Here is a 14,090-nt window from a genome sequence, read left to right as displayed (position 1 = left end):
GATGGGAGGAGAAAAGGCAGTCTGGGTTTTTGTTTCAGAACAGCCCTTCAGACGAGGCGCTACCGTGCCAGGGCCTTCTGGGAACTGCCGAGCTGCAACTGCTCTCAACTTGCCGTGGCTTCCTCAGGCCCAGATCCTAGAATTTTGGCCTTGGGCACCCATGATTTTTCTCACTGTCTGTGTTGCCCCTCTCCCTGCCCCGCTAGAAGCTCTTCACTATTCCTGTGCTCCGGCTCCCCCCCCCCCCCCCCTCCCGCCCCACGTTTAGCTTACTCTTGGCTTTGGCTCTGGCTTTTCTGGTGCTAGCTCCTGGTTTTTTTTGTTTTTTTTTTTTTTTTGGTTTTTCGAGACAGGGGCTAGCTCCTGTTATTAACCAGAGCATTTTGTTTGTTTAAGACTTATTTATTTTACAGCCTGGAGAGATGGCCCAGTGGTTAAGTGCACTGACTGCTCTTTCAGAGGACCTGAGTTCAATTCCCTGCACCCAGATGGTGGCTCACCACTGTCTAATTCTAGTTCCAGGGGACCATACACCCATGGCAAAGCGCCAATGCAAATAAAAAAATTGTTTACTTTATGAGTGTTTTGCCTGTATGTATGTCTGTGTGCCATGTGTGTGTGTGGTGCCCAGGGAGGTCAGATATGGAGTCTGCTACTCTGGAACTGGAGTCACAGATGGTTGTGAGCCATCTTGTGGGTGTTGGTCATCAAACCCAGATCCTCTGCAAGAGCAAGTGCTCTTAGCTGAGCTGTCTCTCCAGCTACTCCTACCTACAGTCTTAATTCTCACAGTAGGTCTAGCATCTCCTCTCAACCCAGCAACAGAGCACTGGCTGACATTCAGTGATCCATCTGTCCTCAGCTGTCTTGTCCCTCTCCCCGGTTAGCACTGGATCTCTTGAAGTTAGAGGCAGCCATATGCACCTTTATTTCTCAGTAAATGTTGATGAACAGTGCTGAGATGGAACTCTCACAAATGGTTACATTTCATAACTCTTACTCTGAAGTTACCAACACCTTTACCAACAAAATATCATAAAGGTGAACCAACTAATACATTAGTTTGACAAACTAATAAATTAAAAATATATTACATGGGGCTGGAGAAATGTTCAGCAGTTAAGAATGCTTACTATTCTGCAGAGGACCCAGGCTCTGTTCCCAGCACCCACATGGTGGTTCATAACTGCCTGTAACCTCAGTACCATGATCTATGCCCTCTTGTGGTCTCTGCAGGCACCTACACACATATGATGCACATAAGCTCATACAAGCACACACATGCACACAAAAAAATAGATCTTTAAAAATATATTAACAGCCGGGCGTTGGTGGTGCATGCCTTTAATCCCAGCATTCGGGAGGCAGAGGCAGGAGGATCTCTGTGAGTTCGAGGCCAGCCTGGTCTACTGAGTGAGTTCCAGGACAGCCTTCAAAACAATACAGAGAAACCCTGCCTCAAAAAAACAAAAATATTAACATGGGGCAGACCCTTAAAAGCCTTTCAATACTGGGTGTGGTGGTGCACACCTTTAATCCCAGCACTCCAAAGGTAGAGACAAGAAGATGTCTGTGAATTAGAGGTCAGCCTGGTCTACGTAGCAAGTTCTATGGCAGCTAGGACTAAATAGAGACCTGGTCTCAAAAAAGCAAAATCTTAAAAGTACCATTTTAGTGTCAGAAATTACTACCATAGGCCAATGAGATGGCTGAAGCTGGTAAGGACTCTTGTTCCCAAGCCTGGACCAGAGAACTGACTCCCCAAGTCATCCTCTGGTCTCCAGACACACACACCAGGGTCCCATGTGTGTACACACAGAGAAGCACACTCATAAACAAATGTTTTTAAAAAGTACTCACATATATTAAGTGTGTCTTTGTTCTTATGGTCCTCGAGTGTAAAAGGACAAAATAAAACCTTAATAGGCAATAAATATAATCTACTAGGTTTTTTTGGCTAATAAGTGTTTTTTCGCTGATGTATGCAATAAGCTTATAAATTATTAGCAGAAGGTAATTATTTCCTTGACTAAATCAGGCTTGTCGGGAAGACATAATTCATGGAAAACCTCTTCTGATTCTCCAGTACTCTCAGGAAAAGAGGAGTTGGCAGTCACGTAGAAGGACTCTTTTGGAAGCTGCCCCACCATTCTGTCAAGAAGTGCTATCACTCTTTTGAAATCCCATGAACTAACTGGTCTGACATAAAAGAAGTTTTTCAAATTCTTGGAAGAGCAGGCAATGGTGATTCATGCCTTGAGAGGTAAAGACAAAGACAGGGGTTCAAAGGTCATCCTCGGCTACATTGAGTTACTGGACAGCCATACAGGGGACTCTGTTCCCTATCCCTTTTCCTCCCCACCAAAATATTCTGGAACAGCTGTTCTGGGACAGTACTACAGAGGCTAAAGCCACACCTCCCCACTGAACATCGGCAAGATGCTCCAAGAATATGAAACACCCATTTGTACAGTTCTGGGGAGGAAGGCTGCCTTAGACAGTACTGCCTATTCTTCCTGCTTCCAATGATGAAGCTATTAGGATCAGCAGGAAAATGAGCGCTGGCTCCTCTTGAACATGCCTCGAGGCCCATGCTCATGAAGGCATCACTTTCATCCCTAAGGTTCACTCCAAGGCTGCTGGCAAACACACTGTCTCCCATGAGTACACATTTGTTTTCTCCATTCACTAAATAGAGAGTCATTTCATTGATAGAAAGGCCAGTGTGAGCAGGAAGCTCGGAAGCTGCCGAGAGCTCCTCCTCGAGACATCTTGTTATTACACAGCATCAAGCGAAACACTTGCAGTAAACATTACCAGCTGGATTTTCTGCACACACATTCCCCCACTATCATTTAGTCAACTGAGTCTTATTAACCACAAATAATTTAAAGAGCAGGGAAGACACAAATTAAAAGAAGGATAACAAGCATTTTCAGGGAGATCAGTCCTGGTCCCAAGTGAAATTCTAAGGCTGTTAGGCATAATGAAACCAAACCCGCACACAGTGAGAAAAGGGGCCAAAGAACCCCCGTCTCCTGCAAACCATCAGTGTGCAGCACACTGCGTCAGGATGAAATAAATGCTGCATTTTGACATAATAATTACTTTCACAAAAACATTTAATAAAGTACAAAATTCATTTTCAAAAACAAATAGTGTTTTTTTTAACATTTTACTGGTTTAGAATATGAACATTCATTTCTGGTTTTAAAAAATAGTAAGAATATTTAAAAAAAACTCTGTAAATTTTCTTGCCAGGTGATGGTGGCGCACACCTTTAATCCCAGCACTTGGAAGACAGAGGCAGCAGATCTCTGAGTTTGAAGCCAACTGGTCTATAGACAAGTCCAGGATGGCCAGGGCTACACAGAGAATTATAAAACTTTCTCTATTCTATCTTGTGTTTCTCTTTGCTGATAGTTTATTTATTTATTTATTTATTTTGGTTTTTCGAGACAGGGTTTCTCTGTATTGTTTTGGAGGCTGTCCTGGAACTCACTCTGTAGACCAGGCTAGCCTCGAACTCACAGAAATCCGCCTACCTCTGCCTCCCGAGTGCTGGGATTAAAGGCGTGTGCCACCACCGCCCGGCTGATAGTTTATTTATTTTGAGAAAGGGTCTTGCTCTAAGGTAGTCTAGACTAGTACTGACCTTGCCAGCCTTCTGCCTCAGTCTTCCAAGTACTGGGATTACAGGTATATGTCACTACACCCACCTATTAATAATTTTTTCTTCTTGCCACTAATAATTTCTAGTCCCTAAAATAATTCACTGAAGTCTTGCTGGGAGACATCAGGTAATATTTCCATAGAGAGGATAAGCACCACAACCTAGCAAAGAATGTAGAGAAGCAGGGAGTGAAGGTGAGAGGACTAAAGGGGGAGGGGGAAGGGGGGAGGAGGGCGCTGGGCCAGAGGCTTTGGGAAAAGCAGACCAGCCTTCGCCATTTAGCATCTTCTCACACAATGTAAATGGAGAGGCTGGGAAAACTGCTCAAAAACAACAGCTACCCTCTCAAACACAAGCCAACTACCAATTAGAAAATCGTTACCATTTTATCACTAAATAAGCTCACAAAAGACAGGTATCATAGGGCAAACCCCTGTGTCCATGGATGCAGAGGAATGGACCGTCCTTCGGTTGAGTGCATCTGCTCCAAGAGACTGATGTGCCAACCACTCAGGTCAGGCTGACCCTCTCACTGCTGCAGTGCCGGGCGCTCTGCGTGGAGGCACACCACTCCCCTGACTCCTTGCAGATCCCTAGCTTGTCTTCATCGGGTTCACAGGAGGCATGGACAGTGGCAGGCTCTGCCTTGTTATCACGGCCTTCTGCTCTTCCAAAGAGATGCCAGGCACGGGCCATTTTGCGAAGTTTAGCAATATTGGGTTTAACCTATGAGAAGAAAGAGAATAACTATAATTAACAATAGGAAAAGCTGGTGTCATAAAAGATTTATTTATATGTTTATTTTTAAGTATTTCAAAGTCTGGCTCCCCAAATGTGTTTAAATTTCTCCTTTCTGGACCGATAATTAAACTAAGTCTGGATTCTTAACTCCTCAGTAGTGGGGATGGGATTTCTTGAAGAGGTGGGTTTTGTGGAGGGGTAGTGGGACTGTTCTTCCTGTATATATGTCTGTGCAACACATATGTGCATGCCTTGTGCCTAAAGAATCCAGAAGGTGTCAGGTCTCTTGAAACCAAAGTTGTTGACAGTTGTGAGCTGTCATGTGGGTGCTGGGAATCAAACCTGGATCCTCTGGAAGTGTGGCCAGTGCTCTTAACCACTGAACCATCTTTCCAACCCCATAAGATAAAGAGTTTTAGTGTAGTAAAATCAATTGGATAAGTCAGGGAATAGTACTTGAAATCTCTACACAAGAAAAGCTTTACCGCCACTAGCGAGAAAGAGAAGCAGAAGAAAGGGCACTGGAAAGCAGCAGTGTCCCACGTACACACGCACTTCCTGGGTTAAGAATATTGACCCCTCTTCCAGAGCGCATAGGTTTAATTACCAACAGCCATATGGCCTCTGTGGGCAACACACACACACACACACACACACACACACACACACACACACACACACACACACACACACACACACACACACACGGTGCATAAACACACACACAGGCAAGACATCCACACACACATAAAGAAAAGAAAAATAGATTAAAACAAGAATAGAAAGTGTTCTGAATTGAAGGGCTCTGTGAACCTACTCTATTATCCACATATCATTGTTCATGTGAGCTCACACCACAGCTCAGAGCCATGCACAACAGAGCTTGCCAAAGACTGGCTCCCTGCCAAATGATGCAACACAAGAGATGGTTTGAGACAGCTAGCTTCACCTGCCTGTCTCCATCCCAGCCACACCTGCAAGGGACGGGACGTCTTGGCTATGTCCCAACAGCTGTGAGTTCAAATCGCTGGAGCTGGCAGGCAACTGATGATCAGGATATATGTGCAATGCGAAGTTTAAAATCCAGGCCAGGCAGTGGTGGCGCACACCTTTTATCCCAGAACTCGGGAGGTAGAGGTGGATGGATCTCTGTGAGTTCAAGTCCAGCCTGGTCTACAAGAGCTAGTTCCAGGACAGCCTCCAAAGCCACAGGGAAACCCTGTCTCAAAAACAAACAAAACAAACAAACAAAGAAACCAAAAACCCAGGAAGCCATCATAGAGATCATCTGGCACTTTAGTCTAAGATTCACTTCAAAAGTGACTGAAAGATCAAGTGTGTGGTTTAAGTAAAACTTTCAATGCATATTTTTTAAATGCTTCTGTTTTGGGGAGGATAAAGGAGAATTACAGGGGGTTGGAGAGATGGCTTAGCAGTTAAGAGCACTAACTGCTCTTCCAGAGGACACAGGTTCAATTCCCACCACCCACATGGCAGCTCACAATTGTAACTCCAAGATAAGACACCCTCACATGGACATACATGCAGGCAAAACACCAATTAAAATAAAATGAAAATAAATTTTAACAAAGGATTATAATTGGTCTTTCTCCAGCTATCTGCCATGGTGGAGGGATAAAAGGCCCGAGCTAATAGGTTTCGCTCGTTAAACAACTACAATAAAAGACTCTCTGGATCTGGGCATTGGTGGTGTACACCTTTAATCCCAGCACTCGGGAGGCAGAAGCAGGCGGATCTCTGTAAGTTCGAGGCTAGCCTGGTCTACAGAGCAAGTTCCAGAACAATACAGAGATACCCTGTCTTGAAAAACCAAAAAAAAAAAAAAAAGGATTAAGATGAACTTTGTTCCTTCCTAATTCTCTAGGTCTATACGGGCTGGCTTTTGTTAACTTTACATAAGCTAGAGTCTCCTGAGAAAAAGAGAAGCCTCATTTGAGAAAATGCCTCCATCAGCTTGGCCAGCAGGCAAGTCTGTAAAGCTTTTTCTTGACTGATAATTGGTGTGGGAGGGTCCAGCCCACTGTGGGTGGTACCACCCTGGGGCAGATCGCCTTGGGGAGTGTGAGGAAACAGGTGAAGGCGCCATGGAGAGCCAGCCTGTCATAGCACTCCCCTCGGTCTCTGCTTCAGTTCCTGCCAGGTTCCTATCCTGCTTGAGTTCCTGACTTATAATTAGGATGTATGAACCAAATAAACCCTTTCCTCCACCAAGTATGTTTGGTTTGGTTTTATCACAGCAACAGAAAGCAAGCTAGGGCCGGGTCATTACTGTACCTGCTTTTCCTGCTCCAAGTGGTCCAGGTCAGCTAAGGGCAGCATTGAAGGTCTCCCGTGAGCACACTGGAAAGGCAGCTGACACAAAGACAGAGCTTCGATGAGGCGATGGCTCTCCTCTAGGCTCAGGCGATCATTAAACTTAATGGCCCCTAAATGGAAGAGACACCAGAAAGTCACAGTGTGCATGGTGAGAACCAATGTCGACCTTGGGTCAGAACTGGCACCTGAGGTCATGGAGTAGACTAAGGCCTCAGCTCCCACATGGGTGTGTCCCTCTGATCTCTCGGGAGGGAGGCATTCCTTAGCTGTGAGGGCCTTCCTCGCAGGTTTTCTTTCTCAAAGACATAAGAACTGTAGGGAGCTTGTAAGTTGTAGTTTCCTTCTGGCCACAAAGTGAACTCTGATTTCTCATAACGTCTATTTTATCCCCCCTTCTTTTGGTTTTCCCAACAGTCTTCCTGATCTAAACCTTCATAACTTATCTTTATTCTATGATCAGTCGCTCACTCAAATGTCTGCTTTGTATTAGGAGCCTTTCAGACAGTGCCTCCACCCTACGGCTCCTGTGCTCTCACGCGTAAGACAACACGAGACAATCACTACAGAGTAATTTATCAGCGCCGTGAAACACAGGTAGGAATACGTAAAGCAAGGCCAACCGGGTTTACGAGGTCAGGCAGCTCTCGGTAAAATACAGCCGAGATGTTGGGCTAAGAAGACATGATCTGGCCGGGCGTTGGTGGCGCACGCCTTTAATCCCAGCACTTGGGAGGCAGAGGCAGGTGGATCTCTGTGAGTTCGAGGCCAGCAAGTTCCAGGACAGCCTCCAAAGCCACAGAGAAACCCTGTCTCGAAAAACCAAAACAACAACAACAAAAAAGACATGATCTGTTGGAGAAGGAGCAGAAAGGTATTTCAGGTTCAGGAAAGGCCAATGTAAGGGTGTCAAGACACTTTTTTTCGATCCACCTGCTCCAGGTTCCCACTGGGAGTGCCTGTGGGGGGCGGGGCCTGTGCGAGGACCCTGTACCACGCCCAGGAGGTGCAGTGTGCACCTCTGCTGCTTTCTGTGCATGGTTTGCAGGAAAGATTTAGACAGCACAACAGGGGCAAGTCATGACGAAGAGATCTACTGCAAATCCTGCTACGAAAGAAGTATGGATCAAAAGGCCATGGTTACAGCCAGGGTGCTGGCACGCTCAACATGGACCGTGGTGAGAGGCTGGGCATCAAGCCAAAGGGTGCTCACGGGCCTACAACAAATCCAAACACTTTGAAATGTACCCCGAAATATGGAGGTGATGAGAAGTGTTCCAGGTGTGGGGGTTGTCTATGCCGCCGAGAAGATAATCGGAGCTGGAAAGCCCTGGCACAAAACCCGCTTCCGACGTGCCAAGTGTGGGAAGTCTTAAATCTACAACTCTGACGGAGAAAGAAGGTGAAATCTATTGTAAAGGGCGCTACACAAAGAACTTTGGGTGCAAGGGATCTGGCTATGGTCAAGGAGCAGGGACCCTTGTTCGTGCTCAGTGATGGTGTAAACCCAGATTGAAGCACCGCACACAGGACTGTCACTACCAAACGCAGACGATCTGACGGCACTCCCTACTGTGACACTCGACCAGCATTCGGCACTGTGCGGCACACCTCTACCTGCGCATGCGGGCTGGACAAGACGGCACTGCGCTCACTCGCTTTTCACTAGCATTTAAGGGCATTTCTTTTACCCTGGAAATAAAGTTTCAGCTTGATTTGGGGGAAAAAAAGGTTGTCAGGACACAGGAGGGACAAGACCAAAGAGAGGTGGAGGTGTAAAGAACACAATGGAAGCCGGGCGTTGGTGGCGCACGCCTTTAATCCCAGCACTTGTGAGGCAGAGGCAGGTGGATCTCTGTGAGTTCGAGGCCAGCCTGGTCTACAGAGCAAGTTCCAGGACAGCCTCCAAAAGAAAAGAACACACTGGAGCTCAAGAGGGAGGCGGGGGGTCAAAGCACGGAGAACCCAGTAAGCTGTGGGCTACGGCTTTTGGCAAGTATGGTAGGAGATACCGGTGATCCTAGAGCTTTGGAGAGAGACAGGAGGATCAAGAATTTAAGATTATCTCCAGCTACATATTAAGAGATGAAATAAATAAATAAATACACACATACATACATACATAGCTGGACAGTGGTGGCACATGTCTTTAATCCAACACTTGGGAGGCAGAGGCAGGTGGATCTCTGTGAGTTCGAGGCCAGCCTGGTCTACAGATCGAGTTCTAGGACAGCCAGAGCTGTTACAGAGAAATCCTGTCTCAAGCCAAAAATAAGCATATAGTAAATACATACATACATAAAATACTTTTATACCAAGAGTGTTAATAAATGTCAGTGTATACCCAGGTAGAAGAATGACACGCTTAAAGGCATGCTTCAGAAAGATTTGCCTGACTCGGCATGGTCGCACACATCTGTAATTCCAGCACTTGGGAGACTGAGGCAGGAGGATTGCTACAAGTTATAGGTTGGCCTACTCTACATAAGTAGTTTTAGGACAGCCTGGAGTACAAATAAAGACCCTGCCTGGAACAAAACAAAATCATAACGGGGACTCCTGTGGGTCTAAGAGAACAGAAGGGATGTGGGGGCTGGGTGGGGCAAGAAGGAGGCAGTGGAGACAGACTAGGGCAGACTGCAATCTGGTGATGTAGGGCATTCGAGCAGACCGGAGATTGGCAGCTAAGTCAGGAGAGGCAGAGGAGAGGAGACTGGAAGGAAAGGAACAAAGTGTGGGCGTCAGTGGTCAACTGACAGCTGTAGGGGGTCCCAAAGCTGCCACAGACCGTGAGGTCTGCAATGCCTCTACTCACCACATCCCTTACTCAAGACCCCCGCCAGACCTAACGCATCTGGAGCAGCTCTAAAGGTTTCTCTGGAACCTTCTAAGCGTCTGGTCTTTATTTCCAGCCTAACTTTTCGGTAATCTTGGCTGCTTCTCAGGAGAGGAATTTACTCCTGGCCTTTGTGGCTCTGCCAAGGCTGCTTCCTCACGCTGTGGCGAGCCCTGGCTCACTGGGCCTGACTCCGAGCATTCCCTTTAGGGCCCACTCCTTGGCTTTGTCAGTCAGTCTGCACCCATGCTGGGGTTGTACTTTGAAAAAGTAATTTTACTGTAGATTTGGTTTCCTGACCTAAACCACACTCTGTAAAGGTTAGTAGATACTGCATTTGCTGCCTCTATAGTCACTGCTCGCGCTCTCTGTCAGTGCTCTCCACACCCAGGACTGAGCTGATGTGCAGGCTCTTACCGTGGCAGGCCTGGGAGGCCAACACCTTCTGGACAGTCAGCGGCAATGTCCCCTGGATGACTCCTGTGGTCTGGAGCAGCTACATTATTAACAAAAGGAAAATGAGATCACCAAGCCTTTTGTGTGCAGCACTTCAGTGTGACACCCCCAAATAAGAGAGGAGCTTACCTCCGCTTGTTCTCGAATAAATTCCTATAAAGCCAAAGGAAGACAGGCATGAATATACTCTTCTATTGTACTTGTTCTTTTACTATTTAAGACCATCAGTGACACAGGAAACTGTCCCAAAAACTGAGAAATGTGATGACATGAAGTCAAAAATGTCTGCACAACAGAGGGGACAGAAAGCCTACAGTGTGAGGGAAAAATCTTTGCCACCAATATAAGAGTTAACATTTAGAATATACAAAGAACAGCAAATTTGGGGCTTCATGGTGGTGGTGAACGCCTTTAATCCCAGCACTTGGGAGGCAGAGGCAGGTTAATCTCATTGAGTTTGAGGACAGCCTGGTCTACAGAGGGAGTTCCAGGACAGCTAAGGCTACACAGGGAAACCCTGTCTCAGACAAAAGAAATGTAGCAATGACTGTCAATTGCTAGGATTCACAAAATCACCTCAACACTCAACTGCTCCAACTTCTTCCAAAATCAACGAATCCTCCCATCAGCCCAACTTAATGTAATCAAATTTTCTCAAACTACATAAGCTTTGTTTCAGTTTGAAGTAAACTTTAAAGTAGTCTTTGAAGTCACTTCAGGAGTTTTTATTATGATTTTCTGGTTAAAACTTTAGGTATTGAATTACTGTAAGATTCTCAAAGATCCTATCTTTTGGATTTGACACAATTTGAATCCAAATTTGACTCCAAATTTAGAGCAGGAGTCTGAGAAGAAAGGAGCTGTATGGGCAGAAAAGACATCTGCTGAACACAGAGTCAGAGCCGAGGCTGTCACCAATAGGCAAGGTGGAAAGGGAGATGGCAGAGGCTGCAACGGGGAGTGCCTCTTGCTCTCCAGGGTCTTCCTTCCATCTTAGAACAAACGTTCCGCAGCCCTCTGTCCTGCACATGCGAACTCAAGCACTGCCAACCTCCAGCCACCACCCCATCTCCGTCCGCATGCAACCAGAGGCTTTGGTGTCTTTTCCTCAAGTGCTACAGATGGACGGAAACCTAGGCTTTGTGTATGTTAGGCAAGCACTCTACCACTGACCTACTCCTCAGCCTTTGTTGTCGTTGTTTGTTTGAGAGAGAGAGAGAGAGAGAGAGAGAGAGAGAGAGAGAGAGAGAGAGAGAGAGAGAGAGAGAGAGAGAGAGGAGAGAGGGAGACAGACAGACAGAGGATTGTCCAAGAAACTCAGGGTAGTTGGCCTAGAATTATGTAGTTCATGCTAGTTTCGAGCTTGTAATCCCCCTGCCTCAGCCTCCTAAGTGCTGGAATTGCAGGTTTGTGCAAGAGTTAGCAGGCCTCATTCCTGACCCACTGTGCTCCGTCATCTGTCCATTCTATCCCAATGGGATGACTGCGATCAACCAAGTCGTCACCAAGCCAAGTGCTCATAGTTTTCTTCCTGGCCACGGTTAACTATGTCCTCTTGCTTACAGCTGTCAGTTGAGACAATCCCCCTCTCCTGGGCTCTTCTCAGTATCTCCCTTGGCATCCCTCCCTGGCCTTCCTTCCATAGCCTCAGAGCTGTGCTCTACAGGCTCGGCCTTCGCTCCCTCCCTCCCTCTTCTTCCTCGTCAGTCTCCTTGTCTCCTGGCCCTTCCTCACCTTCCGACATCACAAACGTGCATGCTGCTATCGCCAACAGAGCCGCACAACCCAGATTCGTTTCTAGACAGGGAGAGCGGCAGTCTGCTAGTCCCCTGGCCACCTGCACCTGAAGGCACTGAGTCTGCCCTGAGGTCACAATCACCCCCAGCAAGCGTACTGCCGTCATTGCCTTCCTTCCCAGCAGCAGCTGTCCTCATCCAACTACGACTCTTAGGGTCACAGAAACGTATCTCTTCTCCTTTATTCCTTCCTGTGCCTTTTGCATCAAATCTCCCGTGTTTCCCTCCCATCTAGTTGTCAAACCTGTCCCTCCTTCCCATTCCCACTACCACTGACTTAAGTCAAATCATATGGCAACCAGTACAATAGTATTAACTTCTCATTTTGTTTCCAACCTTTCTCAAACCTGCCCATGTATCCTAACCTAGTCTATCTTCTAATATTTGTGCATTGTTTTCTTACATTATTTACATGTATATTCATGTGCGCATTCCTGCGTGCATGTACACATGCCATCGTGTGTACTTGGAGGTCAGCGGATAGACTGAGGGAGTTTGTATTCCCATTCTACCATGTAGGTCCTGAGGATCGAACTCAGATCTGGCTGCAGCAGCTTCACCTGCTGGGTCATCTGGCTGTCTGCGAGTGTTTTGCCTAAGTGTATAGAAGTGCATCACGTGTGTGCCTGATGCTCATGAAAGCCAGAGACGGGCCCTGGCGGCCCTGGAACTGAGTTATGGATGGTTGTGAGCCAATACACAGGTGCTGAGAACAGAACCTGAGTCCTCTCCAAGAGCAGCAAGTGTTCTTAACCTCTAAGCCATCTCTCCACCCCCACCCCCATTTGGGACAACGTCTCACTGTGAAACCTTAGTGAGCTTTAAACTGCTTCTCCTTAGCCTCTGAGTGCTGAGACGACCAGCAGGTGCCACATGTAACGCTCTCTGTAACTTCTAAGCTCACACCCCTCTCACTGTACTGGAACTGTCTCCACCCTCCTCACCATGAGCTAACTCATCTTTGAATGTCCAGCACCCGGCACACTGACCGTAACAAGCGTGTGTTGACTCAAGGTGAACACTAAGTCAGAGGCACTCAGCTACTTCCCAGGCACGGAAGAGACAGCTCACCTCCACGATACTCTTTGTCACCGTACATCTTCCTCTTCGAAGTTCACTGGCTTCTCTTTCTACAAAGCAGAGTGGCACTTTTCCCACAAGGATCAAAGAATCACTAGCATCTGGAAAGATCAATTCCAGTCCCAGATCTTCTAAATGTTTGTGGTAAGACCTAAGGAGACAGCCCCAGATGTAAAAGCATGACCTCACCACTTCAGCGCTGGTTCCAAAAACCTGATAGTTTTCAAAAGCGCCCATGACCTTTGGAAGTTGTATTGTTTTCCTTATGCTTATATGTGTTTAGGATTTTATTATCAGATTTCCTTTTCAATTACAGTAATTCTCATTCACAGCTACACTTTCTAAGAATTCAGTTACTTGTGGTTGACTGTGATCCAAAAACATAAATGGAAAATTCCAGAAGTAAACTTTTTTCTTTCTTTACTTTGGGGACTGAACTGGTGTCTTGCACAGGCTAAGCATATGCACTCCCAGCCATAAAGTTTAAATTACATGCTGCTCTGAGAAGTCTGACAAAATCTCAAGCTGTCCCACTGAGGCACCCTATTGTCCGGCATAGCCACTGTACATGCCACACACTGTTAGTCACTTAGCTATCAGACGACCATTCCAGTATCAGCTTTTTAAAAAAAGATTTATCTGTTATATGTGGATCTCATATGTATGGACGTTAGCTTGCACGTGTGTATACCACATGCTTGCCTAGACCTGCAGAGTCCAGAAGAGGGCATGATATCCTCTGGTACTGGCGTTACAGTCGGTTGTGAGAGTTCTTGTGGTTGCTTGGACCCAAACCTGGGTTTTCTGCAAAAGCAGCAAGTACTCTTAAGCACTGAACATCTCTCCAGTCTAGTACTGCAGTTTTTATGCTCAAGTATTCTGTAATGTCCCCAAAACACATTAGTAGTGATGCAAAGAAGGCAGCAAAGCATGGAATGATGAGGACAGCCTGACCATGGGACGTGGCAATGCTGCAGGCAGCAGGTTAGCTGTGGTAGAGGGTGGTGATCTACCGGGAAGCAACACATACACAGGGCTCGGGAGAGGCGTTTTCAGGCATCTGCTGAAGTCCTGTAATAAACCCACACATATGAGGGAGAACTACTGTATAGTGACCCTTTTCCTTCTGTCTTTCTGGTGAGAGAACCAATCTGCTCCTAAATCTTACTCCTAA

General features: G+C 46.5%; 1 protein-coding gene and 1 pseudogene across 5 annotated transcripts in view; one reads left to right on the top strand and one right to left on the bottom strand.

Annotated features, from left to right (window-relative positions):
• Positions 1-3,104: 3,104 nt before the first annotated feature.
• The window catches only part of Mlh3 (mutL homolog 3), a 36,858-nt gene continuing 25,872 nt past the window's right edge, over positions 3,105-14,090 (bottom strand). For 4 of the 5 annotated variants that reach the window (XM_005086401.4, XM_040742740.1, XM_021223220.2 and 1 more), the window contains 5 exons: positions 12,908-13,067; positions 10,170-10,193; positions 10,002-10,080; positions 6,710-6,861; positions 3,105-4,399 (listed from right to left, as the gene is read on the bottom strand). In XM_005086401.4, coding sequence (XP_005086458.3) covers positions 4,184-4,399; positions 6,710-6,861; positions 10,002-10,080; positions 10,170-10,193; positions 12,908-13,067 — 631 coding nt within the window. In that variant the 3' untranslated portion in view covers positions 3,105-4,183. Of the gene's footprint in view, positions 4,400-5,388; positions 5,459-6,709; positions 6,862-10,001; positions 10,081-10,169; positions 10,194-12,907; positions 13,068-14,090 lie in introns of all 5 variants that reach the window. The other variant, XM_040742741.1, reaches the window with a different exon arrangement.
• Positions 6,910-8,881, top strand: LOC106022553 (annotated as a pseudogene).

The sequence above is a fragment of the Mesocricetus auratus genome, unplaced genomic scaffold (genome assembly GCF_017639785.1).
Source record: "Mesocricetus auratus isolate SY011 unplaced genomic scaffold, BCM_Maur_2.0 Super-Scaffold_15014, whole genome shotgun sequence".
NCBI classification, from domain to species: Eukaryota; Metazoa; Chordata; class Mammalia; order Rodentia; family Cricetidae; genus Mesocricetus; species Mesocricetus auratus.
Note: the sequence above shows the minus strand (reverse complement) of the source record. Positions and strands in the feature narration are given on the sequence as shown.